At 40.3% G+C, this 21,763-nt stretch overlaps 1 protein-coding gene across 1 annotated transcript in view; it reads left to right on the top strand.

The window, feature by feature from the left end:
• FGF2 (fibroblast growth factor 2 (basic)) overlaps positions 1-21,763 on the top strand; it is a 71,707-nt gene continuing 49,944 nt past the window's right edge. The window contains exon 1 of the mRNA XM_011978247.1: positions 1-179. Within this exon, the coding sequence (XP_011833637.1) occupies positions 2-179 (178 nt within the window). The 5' untranslated portion in view covers position 1. The remainder of the gene's footprint in view (positions 180-21,763) is intronic.

The raw sequence follows: 21,763 nt of genomic DNA, 5'->3' as shown, positions 1-21,763 counted from the left end.
CATGGCAGCCGGGAGCATCACCACGCTGCCCGCCTTGCCCGAGGATGGCGGCAGCGGCGCCTTCCCGCCTGGCCACTTCAAGGACCCCAAGCGGCTGTACTGCAAAAACGGGGGCTTCTTCCTGCGCATTCACCCCGACGGCCGAGTTGACGGGGTCCGGGAGAAGAGCGACCCTCACAGTGAGTGCCAGCCCGCTCTCCCCGCCCCATTTCAATTTCCTGGGTTCTCGCCCTCTCTCTCCCCTCCAGCCTGCCCGCTCTTCCCGGATCTTCACTGCGACCCTAGCGGTCCGTGTGGTTTTTGGCCGCGCGGCCCTCGGCGGTTTCGGGTTCACCACCCACCCCCTCCTCCCTGGGCTGTGGCGGAGGCCCGGGCGTCCCCCGGGCTTTGGGGTGTGCCAATTTGCCCTGTAAACCAGTACCCCCCGGCCCGGAGCCGCGGCGCGCCGGGGCCTCGCGGACTGGCTCCCTTCCCGCAGACAACCTGTCGCGTCGGGGATGCCCGCGGCCCCGCCGTGCAGCTCTGGCCACTTCTGCCTGCTGCGTGCTGTCCTGGGGACAGAGACAGGATGGACCGCAGCAGAACGAAACGGTCTTTATTGGAAAAACACCTTTCCTGAGTCCTGCCCTTAAATTCCGACTCGGGACGACCCGAGGCATTTGGTACACTACTCTCACCCACTGTGTTTTATATTCTTACGAATTGACGAAAGCTGAAAGAGTAAAAACAAAAACCAACCAGTCAACCAGCAAAAAATCCAGATGTTGATAATAAAGTGCGACAGATTTGTTTCAGTAGTGAAAAGAAGTGCAAACACTTTAATCTTCCACCTGCAGTGACTAGCTTTGAGACCTTAAGCCGGTTTCCTCATCCCTCACGTGGGGCTAGTACATTACTACCTTGCAGCAGGTTTGAGGATGAAATGAGAATTGCAGTTTTGCTTTCTGTAAGAAACAATGTTTGTGGTTCTAGAAAGAACACTGGCCTAAATCAGGGCTTCTTGGACTTTAGGGGATTCCCTAAGTCTGGAGTGGGGGCTGAAGATTTGCATTTCTAACATGTTCCCCGGGGATGCTGATCACATCACACTTTGAGAGCCACTGGTCTAGAGGAAAGAGAAAGAAAGGGGCATAAGATGAGCCGATTTACAACACTGATGGAATTTGAAGTGAGAGAAAGAGGACTAGAATATATTTTAACCTGTCCTCCCGTAAGCGTATGTAAACATCTGTTTTAAAAGCTGTGTGTTACGGCGTTCCTTCCTTTATGGGTTCCAGGTGGAGAATCTGATTCTCTCATTGCCTGAGAAAAGACCCACAGGAGTCCCAGCGCCACTCCCCTGTAGTTCTGCCTTTGTCTTGGGATGCTAATGGGATGTCATGAGGGGAGGTGGAGGGGGTGGGGTGGAAGAGGAGAAAATTCTACAACCAAACATGAATTGGCAGAAGAATGGGAAATATATTTTTATATGAGCTGAGTCTTTATTGCTTCCAAAATAGCAACCAACAAGAGAGGCAAGTCTTTAATTTTTTTCAGGCTTGCCGTAATTTAAAAATTTTATCAATCACTTAATCCCGTAAAACTGAAAGGATTCTTGTAACCTATTACATGGGTTAGTGCTATTTCTCTATTCCGGTAACTTGAGTATCTATTTCACAAAATTATCTTTGTGATTGAAATTTGTTCTGCAGTTGTCTGCTAGGCCATCTCTGCTGACAAGGGCAAGGTGCTGTGTGTCCCAATTGGTTTTGGTCTTTTCTAGTATCACAAACTATTTATTAAAAAGCATGTATTATGACCAGAGGACAGAAGAATTTCCCTCTAAATCAAGTTAATATTTGAGGCTTCCCTTAATACTCTTTTTTTCAGACTCTTTTAGTTGCTGAATCATTTTTTCTCTGAAGATTTTGATACCTGATTCGCCTTAGAATAAAACTATATAGAGGCTAGCCAGTGGACATAACTTTGAATTGCATACCACATTACCACCATTGTGAAAACAGCTGTTAACTTTTTCTTCCTAACTGTGAGTTGGGTTTTCATTTTTGTAATCTTACTTTAACTCTGTGGTTCTCAAATGGGGATGATTTTGCCTCCCAGGGGACATTTGACAATGCCTGGAGACATTTTTGGTTGCTGTAACCTGGAAGGGTGCTACTGACATCTAGCAGGTAAAGGCCAGGGATGCTGCTAAACATCCTACAATGCACATTGTAATAACCCCAACAAAAATATTTTTTGACCCCAAATGTCACTGGTGCTCACGTTGAGAGCTCTGCTAACTTTATAACTAGCTAAAGATAAGATGTTAAAAGGGAAAAGTAGAATGACACATCCAGACTTGTGGAGACTACTATTTTTTAAAAAATTTTTTATTTCCATAGGGTTTTAGGGAACAGGTGGCAATTGGTTACATGAGTTAGTTCTTTAGTGGTGATTTGTGAAATTTTGGTGCACCCATCATCCGAGCAGTATATACTGCACCGAATCTGTAGTCCTATCCCTCCCCAACTTCCCACCCTTTCTTCCCAAGTCTCCAAAGAAACTACTCATTTTTTTAAAAAGGATACCTGTACTAGGCAATAGACTGACAAGAATACAAATCTAAAAATGACAAACTTCATCCATTTCTATGTAGCCCAACCTGGACATAAATTTAAATACAGTATATTATTTTCTCACATATTGAATGTTTACTGATAGTTGACCAAACCAGGAGGAGACCCCCCCAAAACAAATAAAACCGACCAGAAAACATGGAGAAGAGTTAATAGTAGCCACAGTTTCCTACTACACTATGGCTCAGATTCCTAGACCTGTTTGAAAAGTTGAAAAATCCACGGTCTCATTCCTCAGACTGTTTTGTCCAATTGACCTGAACATCTATCACTGGAATTTTTTTTTTCCTTTGTCATGACACTTTCTGCCCAACGTCTTCTAAACTGCAGGTAACTTTTGAAAGGCCAAGTTCAACCATTTTAACATTTAGTATGGATGAAATAGTGCAGTTTCTTCCCCAAAAGCTGGCCAGAAGAACTGGGGAGGGATGCTTTGAAGACTCTGATATAAATGATGGGGCCCTGGAGAGGTGCAGGGGAAGAGGAGGCAGAGTGGGGAGCTGTGAGTTAGGAAAGAGAAGAGAACGTACTAAAAGAAGAGGTAGGAGAAGATGACACAACACAAATGCTTCCAATTCTCAGTGTTGCTGAAGGTCAGCTGTGCTTCACACCTGGGCATTCTCCTGAATTTTCACTCAAAAGGGCCCATTTTCTGGTGTTTTTCTCGTAGTCCTGGAATAATCTTCATTTGACATGAGAGTCTTGATAAAAACAAGATGTTAAAAGTGGTTACAGAGTTTCTCCTTCTCCAGCATGTGCGCTGCACTCCCGCCTTCCTTTTGGCATCCTTAACTTTTGGCAGGCCTCTTTCAATGCGGTGGGAATGGGTAATATTAAGTATATACTTTAAAGTAGCAAGCCGTGTAAAAACATTCAGAAGAGAGAACATTTTATCCCAAGCAGCACGTACAACATGTGGTAGAGTACAGTAAGTGAAATGGATGCTGCTTATGCACACTTAGTATTCAATTTATTCCAGGTGCTCTTATTTAGAAAAAAAGAAAAATGAGGGTAATTAGAAGTACTGGATCTACCCTTGGGCTTCTCCCAGGAGGTGACTGCCTGTCTGCCACACTTCTTTGCTTCCAGGCTCCAGAGGACGCTGAGACTTGGAAAGGCAGAGGGACCTGCCCACTCCAGTGTGGATCAGGGTGGCTTGTAGGTGGGCCTGACCCCTGGGCTCTTTGCTACTGCATGTGTTCCATGCAACCCTAGGCATAAAAACATGGACTTGTGAAATCAAAAGGAGGCTTCAGACCTTATGGTTTACCCATCTTTTTTTACAGAAGAGGATACTGAAGCTCAGAAAAGTCACCAATTACTGAAGTTCAATTGTGGGTTTCCTCTTTTGTTATCCTGAATGAGCTTCTTAACACCTGGCCCCTCGCCTTCTCTTCCTGCCATCCCTCAGCCTCAGTGAGCTCTTCCATTCCACCGTAGAGTGTGCCCTGCTGGACCCCACTTTGGTTAGGCTTGCTCCATTTCAGGGTAGTGAGCTACTACCCCTTTGAGGAGTTCTTACTAGTTTACGGGTGCCTCAGATTGATTTCCTGGGGTTTTGGATAAAGCCACCTTTCCATCTGTTCACTACTGCCTTTGGGGTAAATGGAACCATTGATTTAATAATACACGTATTCTCTCCCCCTACGTCTCTTTGGTAATATCTGGCAAGTGGATAGCAATAATTTTACGTAATGAACTTGATATTTACTGTAATAAATATTGTGTGCAGTAAACAAATGAAGTCAGAATCTAATAGCTCATTTAATCTTGGAAATCATGTAATCAGTACAGCAATGAAAGGACAATTCATGAGTCATAGATATTACCACACCTTAGGAGCCTTTTAAGATGAGTTTGATGCCAAGTGACTTCAGCCTAGAAAAGGCAATATCCCCTCATGACATGCCCTGAGGGGTTTCATTTGTTTATAAAATGACCATTATGTAATTAGACTTTGACAATGGTGTAACAATTAGGTTCTAAGTATTCTCATTTTGATTTATGATGCCATTTTACGTGGAAGGACATGATTTTAAAGTTTAATTAGAAAATAAAATGTTACAGATGTAATGAACAAAACAAGAACCGTTCTTTAAATATTATAAGCATAAAATTGACTTTCTTCATCTACACACTGATTCTGAGAACTCATCATCAGTGATGTTGAAAAGACGATTTAAGGTCTCACATTATTGGAACTACTATTTTAAAACCACGAGATGCCTGTACAAGATGGTAATTACACATGTGCTGTAGTCTTTGCTTGTTTTTCCAATTCTAGTGTTTGTTGATTTTCCAAATACCCTACTTGGGCCCCTTGGTCCTGTAGTACAAGTCTGTGAGAAGTCCGGCATGGGATAAAAGTCTATGACCATGAAATGAAGCAAGACAAATATGTATCTTTGGGTATCTTTGGGCACAAATCTTTTTCTTTTTCTTTCTTTCTTTCTTTTTTTTTTTTTTTTGAGACAGAGTCTCACTCTGTCACCCAGGCTGGAGTGCAGTGGCGCGATCTCAGCTCACTACAACTTCTGCTTCCTGGGTTCAAGCAATTCTTCTGCTTCAGCTGAGATTACAGGCACCCAACACTGCACCCAGGTAATTTTTGCATTTTTAGTAGAGACGGGGTTTCACCGTGTTTGCCAGGCTGATCTCGAACTCCTGACCTCAGATGATCCGCCCCCCTTGGCCTCCCAAAGTGCTGCGATTACAGGCGTGAGCCACCGTACTCAGCCTGGGGCACAAATCTTAACCTCATCAGGATATTCTGTCCAAACAAATGTATTTTGTTCTGTTTTATTTTTGAGCTTGTCCTTTTCTGTGCTCTAAAATTAGGATCTAGTCTAGTACTTAATTTGTATATTGTCAGTGCTCAATAAATAGTTAATGCTTGATTGTTTGCATAATAATTTGGAATAATGATTATCAGTGTGGAGTTTTAGCTGGATCATTAGAAAATGCACTTGTGGCACTGTGATTTTTAAGTGTTTCCTTGTATCCACTGTTCGGTCAGCTCTTGCTTTCTCGTTTCTCCCTTTAATAATGACAGCCAACGAGGCCTTCTAAGCTAGGTTATGTATAGCCACAGGAATTTAGGAGAGGAGGAAAAGAAAAGTGGTAACTTCCAGGGGAACTCACTCTTTGAGCCATAGACTGTGGTTCTTAGAAGCCAGACCAGTCTCATTCTAAACCCCTTCAGAATAATTTTAATTTGAAGAAATTGGAAGGGCCTGGATGCAACAGCCAGCCAATATTCGGTGTTTAATTTATGTCTCATACAGCTGTCTTCTGTCACTCTCCCTGTACAAAGTGACTTTTGACTTGGCTGGTGTATCCTTGATACTCATTTACAGAAATTTGTAATGGATGTGTGTGTGTGTGTGTGTGTGTGTGTGTGTGTGTATGTGCGCGTGTATTTGCATTTTTAAAGAGCTATTGACTTCTGCAATTTAACCTCTAAGATGAATTATCCAATAGAATTCTGAAATGAAAAGTTCACAGATTTTCAAGGTATCTTGGAGATTTAAAAACTAAAGAGAAGCTATGTGAATATTAAGTGTATGTTCCAGATATAATTGAATAGTTGAAAGGAATGATCCTGGTTTAATTTATAATTAAGCTATACATTAATTTATAATGAAAACTTTTAATTAAATGATAACACAAATTAGCCAAGAAAAAAGTATTTTTTTAAAAGAAATTTGTACACAGTAGTAATGATCTGGCTGCATTCTGTGAACAGATTATTCTCTATTCATAATTTAGGCACTTTGAGAAGATGCTGGCACCTTAAGGTAGGAACCATGACTTCTTTATATAAATAAACATCATAAAAAGCTCAGTACCTTTTACTCAGAGAGTGCTCACTAAATGTTAGCTGATGAGGAAAACATTCTCTTTGGAACATGCTGTGAAATAACTACTTATGAGCCATATGCTGTGTAAAGCTTGGTTAAAGTTTATAGTTCTCTTGCTGTCATGACATGTATGTTTAGACAGTTGGTCAATCTTTAAATGAACATAATTATATATAGCAAAGTTATATTTGGGAAACATTTGGGAATCTTGGAGACTGGCTATTAGTTTTTCTTAGAATAATCTAGAGAAAGATGAATCATTTTTCGGGAAAAATTGTGTAGAATTTTTATTGGGATTTCTGATTTCCTTAAAAGCATTTAAGATTTTTATCATGTACTATTGTTGTAGGAAAATCCTGGTTCTTGTCACACGCCCAGGAAAGATCAGGAAAGATTAGGCTCGCAGACACTTTGGAGGGTGAGGGGTTATGGAATTTGTTGGTCAGAAAGGAAAAAGGAAAAACAACACGGCAAAGCGATAGGGGTTCATATTAACAGCCCCCCATCTCAAAGATTGATTCCCAAGTTACCACCCCGAACAGGAGAGGCCAGTCTCCCCTGCTGCAAAGGGCATGAACTTCCGTGGCTGCACCCCATTCTCCCAGTGTGCAGGCCAGTCGGAAGTTCTCCGGGGACCCCTTTATACTTGGCTGTCCTGTCTCACTATGCAATATAAAACTTTCTCAGGTATGCTGAGCTTGTTTTTCATTCTTATTTTCTTTTGTGAATAATATCCTGGAATCAGTACTTTCTTCTACTTCCTCTCCTTTTCTCTTTTTGAACTCTTTTAAATTCTGGATTCTGCCCTCAGTATTCCACTTAAATCATTCCTATGAGAACACCAGTAGTCTTCCAGTTCAACCATGTGGCCTTTTCCAATTTTTCATGCTACTCTGACATGTGGCAGTATTGTCTGCCTCTGACTTCTTGATAATTCCTTGGCTTCTATTACATCACATCAACCTGGTTCTTCTTTTGAAACTGGCTTTGTAAAAATTATATCTGAGAAAATTATGACACTGCCAGAGATCTGATCTAGCGCATCCCCCTCCTCTTGGCTTTAACTTTTAAGCTGCCTTAATCATTTCTGGGGTTAGGCCCAGATGACTTTGGGAAATAGTTTAAAGGATAATAGGCCTTCCCCAAAACTCAACCGTCTTTATAAAGCTAATGAAAGGCCCTCAGGTTTGCGGGGAGGACAGGAATCTGAGTTGTGCTAAGGTGTAGACATATTAATAGATTGCCAGCCATTACTGCAGATAACACCACTATTGTGGTTGGCCTTTTGAGATATCTTTTCAGGTTTTTTGTATGTCTGACACCCATGGCTTCAGCAGGACCTGCTAAACCACTCCTGTGCCCCACCCAGGAATGGTTACACTCAAGAGGACAGCTTTGACCCCCTATGATTTCATCTTCAGCCCAATGAATTATCAGTAAGCACGCACTGCATAGCAATCCTCACCATTTCCCCCAAACTGCTGTTGAAAAACTCCTATCCTATGAGCAGTGGATGAGATTGGTTTGAGTACTAACTCCATCTCCTACATGACTTTACCAGCCTTGTGTTTATTAAACTCTTTCTTTACTGCAATGCTGTGGTCTTTCTTTGTGCAGCGGGCTGGAAGAACTCCTCAGGAGGTTATACTTTCGCCCATCCAACTATCTTTTCTTCCAGTTTCTTCTGTTTTTTTTTGTTTTTGTTTTTTCTCGCATTTGTATTCCCCAAGGTTCTGTTTTTAGCCTTCTACTCTTCTTTCTGTGTACTTGTATTCCTTCAGCAGATCATGTACTGTCTCTGTCTCTGTCTTGATTCCCCATCTCAATTTCCCACTGCTTGGAGGACACACACACTACCATAGCTTCAACTTAACATACATAAAACAACTTAACACCATTTTCTCAAACTAGCACCCTTTCCTCCTAAATTTCTGCTTATAGTGGATTATTCTTCTTGTCTCCAAAGCTAGACACCATGGAATTGTCTTTGATGCCTTTCTCTACTTCTTCCTCTATGTCTCTCTAAATGTTTCCCAGCCAAGTTATTTCCTTGCCCTGCCTCTTGATTTAATGACCTCTACTCTCCTGCAATTTTAAGCACTAACCAGACCTACCTGGCTTTCCTTCTTAAACATGACCTACCTGCTCAATCGTATTTCCTACTGTGCACCATCCGTACTCTCCTGATGCTGCAGTGCTTTATACTTTAATTATATAGTCTCTTTAATGTGTCGTAATGATTACTGTCACAATGATTGGCCTTTCTTCATGTGACTCTTGTTTTTGAAAAATCCTTCTTTTTCTTATCAATTTCTCTCAACTCCTCCCATCTGCACCTTTCTCTGGAAAATTCCTTTAAGATCTAGCCCAACAGACTTCTTTGTGAAACTTTCCTCTACCTTCCCAGGGAGAATTAATGGTTTTTACTGTTTTCCCATATACTTGGTACATAATCTGAACACAGAACTTCATGCTTTCTGTAATAGTTAGTGGTTTATGTGTCTGGCTCCTGCACTGGGACTGTGAACTCTTTGTAGGCAAGCACTGGATCCCATTTGCTGCATCCATCCTCACACACAGTGGCCACTCAAAGAATGTTTGTTAAATTGAAGATGTACCCAATAAATTAGCCAAGTCTCTTAACTTCCTTTCTGACCTTTCCTTCACATCTCCTGTCTTCCTTGTCGTCTTATTCTTTAACCAGGCAGTTTTCCTTAAGCCGAAATGTCCTGTCTATCCTCGTACCTTATCCCAGTTCCAGTCATGCCTTGTGCCTTATTTCTTTCACATCATCCTGTATCCATCTTTCCTTTTCCGTGTGCTATCTAAAAATTCTCTCTAATAGCTTGTTGTATTTTAATTTCAAGTCCCCCAGTTTTACTGGAAATTCCTAGCTGGCAAGAAATTTTTATTTTAAAAAAATCCAGACCACATTACCCGGTAGTTCTTTACTCTTTTCTATTCTGAGGGTCTGAGGCTGAATTTACTCATCCCAGGGTCCTTTTGGCTTCATTGCTGAATGAGTGACCAGTCTGAGTCCCATGGAAAGGTTCACTCTGTATTTGCTGAATGGGCAACAACTTCAAATAAGTATAAATACTATAGTATGAGGCATATAAAATGGTAAGTTGCATGCAGCAACACTGTACTTCTTTCCTGCAAACACCTTTAACATTATTCAAGGGAAGCAATAAAGGTAAAGGATAGTCGTTTGTTGGATCACTTTTTATTTTGGAAACTTTTCTTTTCAGCTGTTAAGTAATATATTAATATTTCTAGCCAACATTAATGCTCAGTTCCAGAACTGGTTATAGTACTCTAATTAAGGAATGCAGACCTGGGACTTCATACCTGATTCAGACACTTCAATCCCTACGTCAGTGTGTCTTTCTCTTACTCAAGTCTAAAACCAGTGAATCACTGTAAAAGTTGGGATTGGGGACCGTCTGGTACCATTGTTAATATTTTGGGCTGTGATGAAATGGCACGGATAGTTTCATCTGCAAATTTATTCAGATTTATGAGCCAGTATTCATCACAACAATCTGAAAAACTCTTTAAGAGGGTAGAAATTGTATGACAAAGTGAGTCACAGTCTTTGTGATGTGATGTCTGCAAGGGTGGGTGGGAGAAATTACTGAATGAACAGTCTCATTCTACTCCTTTCTAAGCTGAATCATTTTGTAAATAGAAAACAATTCATAGGTTTTTAGGTGGCCATTACATAAATAGGAAATAGAAGAGATTAAAACGGTCAAATAATGCTTCCATTTTAAAAATTACTTTTGAAACATATCAATTTGATAAACACTTTGTTTTTGAATTAGAAATGCAAATAATCTTTCTACTGCCTGCTATATATCTTTTAATCCAATACTTGCTGCATGTCTTCTTTATGTATTCTTACTTTTTCTATTATGTTACTTTTCTTGCCTAGATTTTTTTTTTTTTTATCCTACCAAGTGTTATTTGACCTTTCTTCTTATAGCTATTTCTAGTGTTGGCTCATTTGGAGATGGGGTGTGTGTGTTTGTGTGTTGGGGAGAGGTGTCATTTACTCACTGGCTGGATGACTACTTGAATTGGATGGGGACTCAAGAGAAAAAGGTCCCTTTGATTTTGGAAATTCTGATTCTGGGATAGTATCATCTTGCATTTTGCATTGTAGGTCCTTTTCTGTTACTTTTCATCTAAGCTTTTCTCCGAGTCATATTTTACCTTTAAATGTAAGGCTTATTAACCTTATTTCCTTATCGTCTTTGGGGTAAGGCATTTGTTTAAAAAAAGCTAAGTGAAAAGAGAAATATTCTATTTTGAATGTGTTTGTAAGTGTTAGTTCTCCTTACATATTTATATATATCTACATTACTCCAGACTCAGTAATGGGAGTATAATTCAAGTGAGATTGGAAATATGATTTTGTTAACCGTTTTAGTCGAGTGTACTAATGTATAAAGAAAACATAGACAGAAGGTGTTAGATTGAAAAACAATGAATTACAGAGACACCCTCAGCTGTTAAAGGGTGAGAAAAGTGAGGCGTAGATTATTTTTTGAAGGGTGATGTGAGAGCCCTGAAGTATTCATGGGATCTGTTCAGCTCTGTCCAGACAACTAGGGAGATTGCCATGGTGACTAGGCAGAGTCCCTCTGCTCTGTGGTAGAGAAAGGGTCAGGTGTTTGGCCTTTACCACTGTACTATATTCCTAGGACCTTGATATTTACTGAATACTTATTGAATGAATGAGTGAGTGAAATTTTTGAGAACATGCTCTATGCCAGCTTTACAAATAATATCTGTTTAATCTTAAATACAAACTTATGAAGCAGGTATCATTATCTTCCTTTTACAAATAAGAAAATAGTTTTTTTCCTATTGACTTTTCAAAACATGGTCTCTTTGTTCATAACAACTGGTGATTGTGCATTTCTAGACTTCTTAGTGTTTAGAATACAAGTTCATGGCCAGAATTCCGCATGGACAAAATAGCAGAAATTTGAACAGGAGTAATGATTTAAGCAAATAATTTAAACTCTTTCAGAAGCTTTGCCATGTCCAGCAAAGTTGAAGTCTATGCCATCTATTTCTCTGCCCCTTTGTCTATTCCACTCTGCTGTGTTTAGGAAAGACTTCTGTCATGATTTCGTATGAGACAATTCTTTAGTATTTAAGGGCTTCTTAAGATTTTTGAGTGGCATATACAAAAATAGAGTAGGATGTAATTAAAAATGAATACTATATAGCCATGCACTGCATCATGATGTTTCAGTTAATTGCAGACCTCATGTAAGATGGTGGTCCCATATGATTATAATACTGTATTTTAACTGTACCTTTTCTTTTTTTTTGTTTTTGTTTTTGTTTTTGTTTTTTTTGAGACGGAGTCTCACTCTATCGCCCAGGCTGGAGTGCAGTGGCTGGATCTCAGCTCACTGCAATCTCCGCCTCCCGGGTTTATGCCATTCTCCTGCCTCAGCCTCCTGAGTAGCTGGGACTATAGGTGCCTGCCACCTCGCCCGGCTAGTTTTCTGTATTTTTTTTTTTTAGTAGAGATGGGGTTTCACCATTTTAGCCAGGATGGTCTCGATCTCCTGACCTTGTGATCCGCCTGTCTCGGCCTCCCAAAGTGCTGGGATTACAGGCTTGAGCCACTGCGCCTGGCCAACTGTACCTTTTCTATGTTTAGGTAACAAATACTTAGCACCATGTTACAGTTGCCTACAGTATTCCGTACAGTAATGTGCTGTACAGGTTTGCAGCCTGGGAGCAATAAGCTATACCATCATCTAGGATTGTGTAAGTACGCTCTATGATGTTCACACAATGATGAAATTACCTAAGAATGCATTTCTCAGAATGTATCCCCATAGTTAAGTGACACATGATCATGTAACACAGTGGTATTTGTGTATTTAAGCATATCTAAACATTGAAAAGGTACAGTAGAAATACGACATTATAGTCTTATGAGACCACTGTCATAAAGATAACTAAAAGGATGTTTTCAAAGTATAGTTAGGCTCTTTCAAAAAAAATCAAAGGTATTCTTTCAGTATTTAAGGACATGTGGTGTAAGATTTTAAAACAACAACAACAACAAAAGCAGATGGGCTTGGGTCTATCTTATTTAATTTTCTTCATTGAGTGAGATTGTCCATTAATCAATAATTTTCTGAGTGTCTACTATAGGAGGGAATAAAGACCAAGATAGATAAAGAGATATCAAGAAAACACGTTGCAAGACACATCCAGAAAAGTGTCTAAAAATTAAACTCCTCTTTCCTTTTTTGACTGTCCTGTATTTTCAAATGGTATCATCATCTTCCTTGCCAACCAGGCCCAGGTCTTGCAGTGAATTTCTACTATGTCATTTTCCCCACTCCTCACTTCTCTTCTCAGGCCCTGTCCATTTCAGTTCTGCAGTGCATTCACACTTGTGCCAGTCTCTGCAATCTTGCTGCTGCTTGTCTAGTTCTAACCCTGACTACTGCAACTGCTGTCTAACTGATCTCATCTGTATTAGTTTGCTGAGGCTGCTATAACAAACATACCACAGTCTGGGTGGCTCAAGCAATAGAAATTTATCTTCTTATAGTTCTGGAGGCTGGAAGTCCAAGATCAGGTGTTGGCAGGTTTAGTTTCTTCCGAGGCCCCTTTCCTTGGCTTGTCTATGGCCACTCTGTAGCTGCCTCTTCACAAGATCTTTCAACTGTGCTTGTGTCTCTGTTGTCTCTTTGTATGTCCAGGTTTCCTCTTCTTATAAAGACCTCAGTCAGATTGGATGGGGGCTCACCCTAAAGGCTTCATTTTAATGTAATCACATCTTTAGAGGCCCCATCTGCAAACAGGACCACATGCAGAAATACTGAGATTAGAGCTTCAGCATGAGTTTGGGGAACACAATTCAGCCCATAGTAGCCCATAATAAAGGATGTTATTCTTTGCCAGAGTGACTTAATTACTCTGTCTAGTTGTTCAGCAGTTGGATATGGTTTTTTCCTGAAGAGGAACTCTGATCATGTTACTCCTCAGAAAAACATTTTAGGCTCTCCTGGGCCCTTGCTTCCAAAATGCAAAAGAAAAAAAGGAATAATGGTCATGCCGGAAAAGGCCATAGCCACGCACAGCCTATTTGTGGCAGAACTGTGCCTGGTGCATGACCAAGGACAAGGCTATTAAGAAGTTTCTCATTTGAAACATAGTAGAGGCTGCAGCTATCAGGTATATTTCCAAAACGAGTGTCTTCGACACCTCTGTGCTTCTCAAGTTGTATGTGAAGCTACATTACTGTGTGAGTTGTGCCATTCACATCAAGGTAGTCAGGAATAGAGCTTGTGAAGCCCGCACAAACCAAATACCCTGATCCCGATTTAGGCCTGTGGGTGCTGCCGCATGACTTCCACTAAAGCCCAGGTAAGGAGCTGAGTCCTTAAGGTCTGAAGAAAAAATAAGGTCTGGAAAAAAATAAAATGAAAATTGTATTTAAAAAAAGAGAAAAACATCATGGACTTGAAAGAGTTCAATCCCCTGGTACGCACATTGCCCCCAGAGCTTACAGATGTCGCAAGTCTGTAAAAATCAGAAAACACAGGAAAGTTACCAGCAGATGTGTGGTTGTCATGGATATAAAAAGGTGGGATACAGGTGTTTTCTGGAAACTCTAGGTAAGTAGTAAGCTTGATGCAGATCTCTGAAAAAAACACCAAGAGGCTTGAGAATACTGAAAAAGAAGATAACAGAGTAAGTAGTAACTAGGGGGCTACAATGGGAGAGTAGTAATATATACATAGCCCTCGTGTGTTAATTTCCGTGGAATATTCGACTGAGTTTCTCATAGCAACCTTCTGTAAGAGATGTGTATTTTCTTCAAGAGAGTCTAGAGTTTTTCATGTTTAGTATTCTTAGGCCAGGGTCTAACAGCCTGTTTTATAAATACGCTTTATTGGCACATAGCCACCCTCATTTGTTTAAACATCGTCTGTGGCCACTGTCACACTACAATGGGAGATACCCCTCAAGATGTAAAATATTTACTCTCAGGCCTTTTACCCCAGAAAATGTGCTGACCCCTGGCTTGGGCCTTATTTTTCATGAGGAGTGGAGACTCCTTAGTCATGGCATTTCTACTATTCCACACTATTACATTTAATACTGATTTCCTGACACTTGATGTCAGAAACTGTATAATATTGTCTATGGCTTTTATGGATATTCCTCCAACCTTTGGACAGGAATTGTTATTTCCAGGCTGATCTCTTATTTAAGAATGTATTTATTAATGATTTAATATCACTTTTAATAAACTGGAATTATATTTTTCCTCTGAAACAAAAAAATAAAGGTGATACAGATATATTATCATAATCTAAAACTATTTTAATAGATAGCTGATCCTGTTTTGCAATTACAAGTAAAAAAGTACTACATGCTTTAGGTAATTATTCTAAACCAAAGTTATGGTTTTTGCTAGACCCTCCACCCAACTTTTAACAGCAAAGTAACTAATTCCCGTGTAGCAGAAAAATTCACGTAGTTATTTCCAGATATATTTTGCAATTCAACTAATTTTTCTTGGAAGATACTGCAGGAAGTTACATTATTCAAAGTTAGATACTCTCTGTTTTAATGAAATTTAAGAAAAATTAACAGTGTGGATATTTGGTTACACCTACTTTGAATGTTTTCCTCACTTAAATTATTTTTGACTATGCTTAATGATGTAGAACTGTAGAGCTTTTATGTTAAAGAATTCTGGAGAATATTGGCTCTGCCCATGGGTATCACTCCAGAAGTGGGTGAATGTTCCTGTTGGATTCCTCTCTTTTTCTAGAAGGAGCCTAATGCCCATGATGGCTGACAGTTAAAGCACACAGTTCTGCTCGCTAGGTAGGACAGACAGCAGAACCTTTTTAAAGACCTGTGAGGGGAAATACTATTTATGGAAGCCTGCCTCAATGATGCATGGAGTGCATCTTTCGTCTAGATTGAGAGTTTTAACCTGGGGGTTCATGGATTTGCTTTAGGTTTCCTGTAAAAATAGATGCAAAATGCTAGGTATCAGGTTGTTTTTCTGAGGAGACGGTGCATAGCATTTTGTCAGATTCTCAAAAGGTTATCTGTGGTCCAAAATGTTAGGGACAGTATCACTAGAAACACTAAAATATGTCTTTTAATTAATCTGATATCAGGGAGAGAACCAATTTGAACCACATGACAGTGAAAATGCATTTACTGCATTGTGTGTTGGGGTGAACCTTTAGTTTATGGTGAGTGACTTTGTGAGAAACATCTCTGTGAACCTCGTCTCTGTGTTAATTACAAGAAATGTTGAAGGCTGCTGTTGATCTCATTACATAGTGTCCACTCTGAGGTTCCTTAGGAGAAATTTCTCTTTGGTAACTATGTCGGGTCTAGTTATGCTTTTCCTTAGCAGGCAGCTTATTTTTATCTTATGGTCTCTGCGAAATTTCTTATTTCTGCTGGCTACTAGAAAGCCAAATATATGGCCTGCTTCTAGCAAGTACGACAGTCTCACTCCTGGCTTCACCAGTTTTAAACCCTTCATTTGTAGTTGCCTTATTTAAAAGCCATTTTTAAAGTTTTTTGTTTTGGTATATTGTCAATATCTTTGTAACTCACCTTAAATATTACTTGGGATCAAACACATACCTCAATAAAAATAATATATTGATTAATTTGTTACTTTTAACCACAAAGCACCACTATATTATACAGAGCACTGGGTGCTGGAGATTAAAAAGTCAAGGCCCCTGTCCCTTAAAATATGTTTTATTTGGCATGACAAGAAAGAGATATAAATCAATAAGGGCAATAAAATGTTTTGCCTGCTTTGCTTGTGGTGTTTCCCTTGGGACAGTGAGATCATAGCAAGGATAGCAGTAAGTTCTAATGGGGAAGTCATAAAAGGCTTCAAACAGGAGTGACCACTGAACAGAATGTTTGGAATCAAGTATGTGTTTGCCAGGCAGACAGGGCGGGGAAGGGCAGGAAGGCCAAGGAGGCAGGGCCAGGTTTGGCATGTTTTGGGAACCAAAGGAAGTTTGGAATGGCAAGAAGTAAGGCCTGCTAGCTAGGCAGGGACTGGATTTTGATGGGCCTTGCAAGCCATACTGAACAATTGGTCTTTATCCAGGAAGCGGTGGGGAGTCAATGGAGGGTTTTAATCAGAGAATAAGAGGATTAAATTTGGGCTTTGATGAGATCACTCTGGCGGGTGTGTGTAGTAGATTGGAGGGTGTGAAGGTGGCAGCAGGGAGTACAGTTAGGAAATGATTTCAGTTATCCAATTGAGAAATGTAAATCTCCCTCAGACCATTTCCCTGAACATAGTAAGTGATGTATGGGCATTATCTTCAAAGAAGATATTGTGGATTTGGTTCCAGACTACCACAATAAACTGAATATCACAATAAAGCAAGTCACATAAACTTTTTGGTTTCCTAATGCATATGAAAGCTATGTTTATACTGTGCTGTAATCAGTTAAGTGTACAGTAGCATTATATATATTAAAAAACCAATGTACAAACTTAGTGAAAAAATACTGTATTTTAAAAAATGCTAACGATCATCTGAGCCTTTAGTGAGTCGTAATTGTTTTTCTAGTGTAGGATCTTGCCTCAGTGTGGGTGGCTGCTGACTGATGAGAGTGGTGGTTGTTGAAGGCTGGGGTTGTTGTGGCAATTTCTTAAAATAAGACAACAGTGAAATTTGTGGCATCAGTTGACTTATCCTATCATGAAAGATTTCTCTGTAGCATGAGATGCTATTTGATAGCATTTTACCTACAGTGGAACTTTTTGAAAATTAGAGTCAAACTCTTCAAATCCTCCTGCTGCTTTATTAACTAAGTTTATGTAATATTCTAAATCCTTTGTGGCCATTTCAGTAGTACGCATGGCATCTTCACCAGCAGTAGATTCCATCTCAAGAAATCACTTTCTTTGTTCTTCCCTAAGAAGCAACTCCTCATCTGTTTAAATTCTATCATCAGATTGTAGCAAGTCAGCTACATCTTCAGGTTTCACTTCTAATTCTGGTTCTCTTCCCATTTTCATCCCATCTGCAGTTACTTCTTCCACTGAAGTCTTGAACCCCCTCAAAGTCATCATGAGGATTGGAATCAACTTCTTCCAAACTCTTAGTAGTGTTAATATTTTTACTTCCTCCCATGAATCACAAATATTCTTGATGGCATCTAGAACTGTCAGTTACTCCAGAAGGTTTTCTTTTTTTTTTTTTCTCTCTCTCTCTTTTTAAAATTTTTTTTTTGACAGGGACTTACTCTGTCACCCAGGCTGGAGTACGGTGGTATAGTCATGGCTCCCTGCAGCCTTGATCTCCTGAGCTCAAGTGTTCCTCCCACCTCAGCCTCCTGAATAGCTGAGACTACAGGTATGCACCACCACACCCAACTATTTTAAAAATTTTGTATAGAGACGGAGTCTCACTATGTTACCTAGTCTGGCCTTGAACTCCTGGGCTCAAGCCATCCTTCTACCTTGGCATCCCAATATTTTGGAATTACAGGTATAAGTTACCATGCCCAGCCTCCAGAAGGTTTTCAATTTACTTTACCCAGATCCATTGGAGGAATTACTATCTATGGCATCTATACCCTTACAAAATGTATTTCTTAAATATTAAGACTTGGGAGTAGAAATTCCTTCTTGAGCCATGGGCTGCAGAATGGATATTGTGTTAGTAGGCATGAACATGTTAATCTTGTACACCTCCATCAGAGCTCTTGAGTGACTAGATATGTTGCTAAAGAACAGTATTCTTTTGAAAGGGATCTTTATTTTGATCAGTAGTCTCAAAAGTGGGTTTAAAATATTCAGTAAACCATGATGTAAACAGATGTGCTGTCATGCAGGCTTTGTTAGTCCATTGATAGAGCACAGGCAGAGTAGATTTAGCATAATTCTTAAGGCCCTAGATTTTCAGAATGGTAAATGAGCGTTGGCTTCCATTTAAAGTCACCAGCTGCTTTAGCTTCTAATGATAGAGTCAGCCTGTCCTTTGAAGCTTTGAAGACACACATTGACTTCTCTTCACTAGCTATGAAAATCCTAGGTGGCATCTTCTTCCAAGAAAGGGCTGTTTTGTCCACACTGAACATCTGTTGTTAGTGTAGCTACCTTAATCAGTGATCTTAGCTAGATCTTCCAGATAACTTGCTGTAGCTTCTACATCAGCAGTTGCTGCTTTACCTTGCATGTTTATGTTATAGGGATGACTTGTTTTGTGAAACCTCATGAACCAAGCTCTGCTAGACTCCAACTTTTCTTCTGCAGCTTCCTTACCTCTCTCAGCCTTCATAGAACTGAAGAGAGTTAGGGCCTTGTTCTGTATTAGGCTTTGGCATAAGGGAATGTTGTGGCTGTTTTGATCTTCTATTCAGACCACTCAAACTTTCTCCATATCAGCAATAAGGCTGTTTTGTTTTCTTATCATTCTTGTGTTCACTGGAGTAGAACTTTTCATTTTCTTCAAAAATTCTTCTTTTACTTTCCCAACTTGGCTGTTTGTGGCAAGAGGCCTAGCTTTTGACCTATCTTGACTTTCAACATGCCTTCTCCATTAGGCTTAATCATTTCTAGATTTTGATTTAAAGTGAAAGACAATGAGAGTTTTCCTTTCACTTGAACACTGAGAGGCCATTGTAAGTTTACTAATTGGCCTAACTTTAATTTTGTTGTATCTTAGGGAACAGGGAGGCCCTAAGAGAGGGAGAGAGACAGGGGAACACTGGTCAGTGGAGCAGTCAGAACACACATGTTTATTAAGTTTGCTGTCTTATATGGGTGTAGTTTGTGGTCCCTCAAAACAATTACAATGGTAACATCAAAGATTACTGATCACAGATCACCATAATACATGTAATAATAACAGAAAAGTTTGAAATATTGTGACAATTACCCAAATGTGAGACAGACATGAAATGAACACATACTATATGAAAAAGGGCGCTGATAGACTTGCTTGATGCAGGGTTTCCACAAAACTTTAATTTTTGAAAATCATAATATCTATGAAGAGCAATAATGCAAATCACAATAAAACAAGTTATGCCTGTATATCCACTAGAATGGAAGGGTCTCCATTTTGTTAAGTGAAACAAGGAAATTAGTGAATAATGCTGAAAATATTACTCCATTTATGAAAGTGCACACACAGCAACACAAGATATATACTTGTGTAGTAAATAGGAAGACTGAGATCTGAAAAAGATGCATACCTAACTGCTAACAAGTGCTTGTAGCTTTAGAGAGAGGAGTGGGATTAGAAGAGACGAGATCAAGGGGAATGGTCACTTCTTTACCTATGTATTTGTGAATTTTTTAAAATAATGTATCCATGTATTATTTATGCAAGATTTTCTGAGAAGAATGAATGGGAAGTGAGGAAGTGGATGCAGATGTTGAATCCCTTTCTCTGAAGTGCATGAATGTGAAAGGAAGGAGAGAGGTAGGATAGCAGCCAGAAGAAGTTCCTGTTTCGGGAGACACTTGTGGACTGGGGTCTTTTGCCATCATTCACACAATGGATGCACGAGTGGGCTGTGGAGCACTGCTGGGAGGCGGGCATGGTCAGGCCTGTGCCTGCCCATTACAAGGAGCGCACTCCTCACTCATTCATCTGCCCCCTGGCTTATTTCTTTTCAAGTCCCACACAGAGAAACAAGGCCTTGATCATTATATGCACAACTGCTTTACTTTCCTTTGGGAAATAATGCTTAATTAGTATTTGAAAGCAGTACATTATCTCGAATTCCCCGTCCATTCTAAGGCAAAGCACACAAAAAAATATAAAATCAAATATATTCTCCATAATGTATTTACTTTTCTAAGGTGAGAGAATTATAACCGTGTTCTTTGGCAATGTCCTCTTATACCCATGGACCAATGACTTGGGAGAGACAGGAAAGGCCTGGATCAGAACACAGAGGAATAGATTAAGCTTAATGGAGGCGAGGAGTCTGTGGGGTGGGAGGAGAGTGCTGCAGGTGTGTCTTGGACTGACCCTGTGGACTGGGTTTGGTCTATGAGCAACAGTATTCACTGGAAGTGAACCTGACTTTGGAGTCTCATCGCAGATGATGACCTTGCCATGTGGAATAGGCTGCCTGGGGCTGAGACTGATGATCTGATGACCTAGCACCTCGATTTTTAGGAGTCCTGTTTCAGTCTGGGTTCTCCAGAGAAACCGAATGAATAGGAGATCACTCTATCTATCTATCTATCTATCTATCTATCTATCTATCTATCTATCTATCTATCTATCTGTCTGTCTGTCTGTCTATCTACCTACCTACCTATCTACCTACCTACCTAGAGGGATTTATTTTGAGGAATTGGCTCATGTGATTCCATGAGGCTGGCAAGTCCAAGTCCAGGCCAGCAGTCTGGAGACCCAGGGCAAGGCTAATGTGGTTCAAGACCAAAGGCCGCCTGCTGGCTGAATTTCTTCTTGCTGGAGGAAAGCAGTCTTTTGTTCTATCCAGGCCTTCAACTGATCTGATGTGGGCCACCCACAATGTGGAGGGCAATCTACTTTACTCAAAGTCCACTGATTCAAATGTAAATTTCATTTTAAAAAACCCTTACAGAATCATCCAGAATAATGTTTGACCATATAGCTAGGCACTATAGCCCAGCCAAGCTGACACATAAAATTAACCATCACAAGGCATTTGTTGACATAAACCCTGGACTGGCCTGAGTGTCCAAAGAGGGTAGTGAATAAGCCCTGGCTTGGATAAGACCAACTTATTTCATATGATACCCCAAAGACACAGGTCAGAGACTTCCTAACAGAGGTACTAGACTGGCCTCCTGTTGACACTGAGAGTTTCAATTCCTCAGCTCAACACTGAGGCCCTAAGGAGTCTCCTTCTTCCATGGCTGGTGCCTTCCAGGGGCACATGGAGTCCAGGTTCTTTCTTCTGGTTTCTCTTGTCCTTCCCCCAAGGTGTGTGGGTTAGTTTTTCTTCTTCAGGATTTCTGAAAATAGGAATAATAATCCTATTCCAGAAGAAAGGACATGATTATATTAAACAAAAAGGGAGCATTCCCAACTAGATCACAGTGATCGTGACACGTGGAGATGTGGGCTGCTGTTGCCTGTATTCTGGAGACCTGCGGTCACAGCAGTAAACAATTACTGCTGGGCCTGGTGTCTATCAGCTGCCATCTGCTCCAAAGCACCCCCTACTTCTCCCTTGTTCCTTGAGTTGACTTGGGCCTCAGAGCCTGTTTCTGAG

This window comes from Mandrillus leucophaeus, unplaced genomic scaffold, assembly GCF_000951045.1.
Source record: "Mandrillus leucophaeus isolate KB7577 unplaced genomic scaffold, Mleu.le_1.0 Scaffold191, whole genome shotgun sequence".
In the NCBI taxonomy this organism is placed as follows: domain Eukaryota; kingdom Metazoa; phylum Chordata; class Mammalia; order Primates; family Cercopithecidae; genus Mandrillus; species Mandrillus leucophaeus.
The sequence above is the reverse complement of the archived record's forward strand: the minus strand, read 5'-3'. Positions and strand labels throughout refer to the sequence as shown.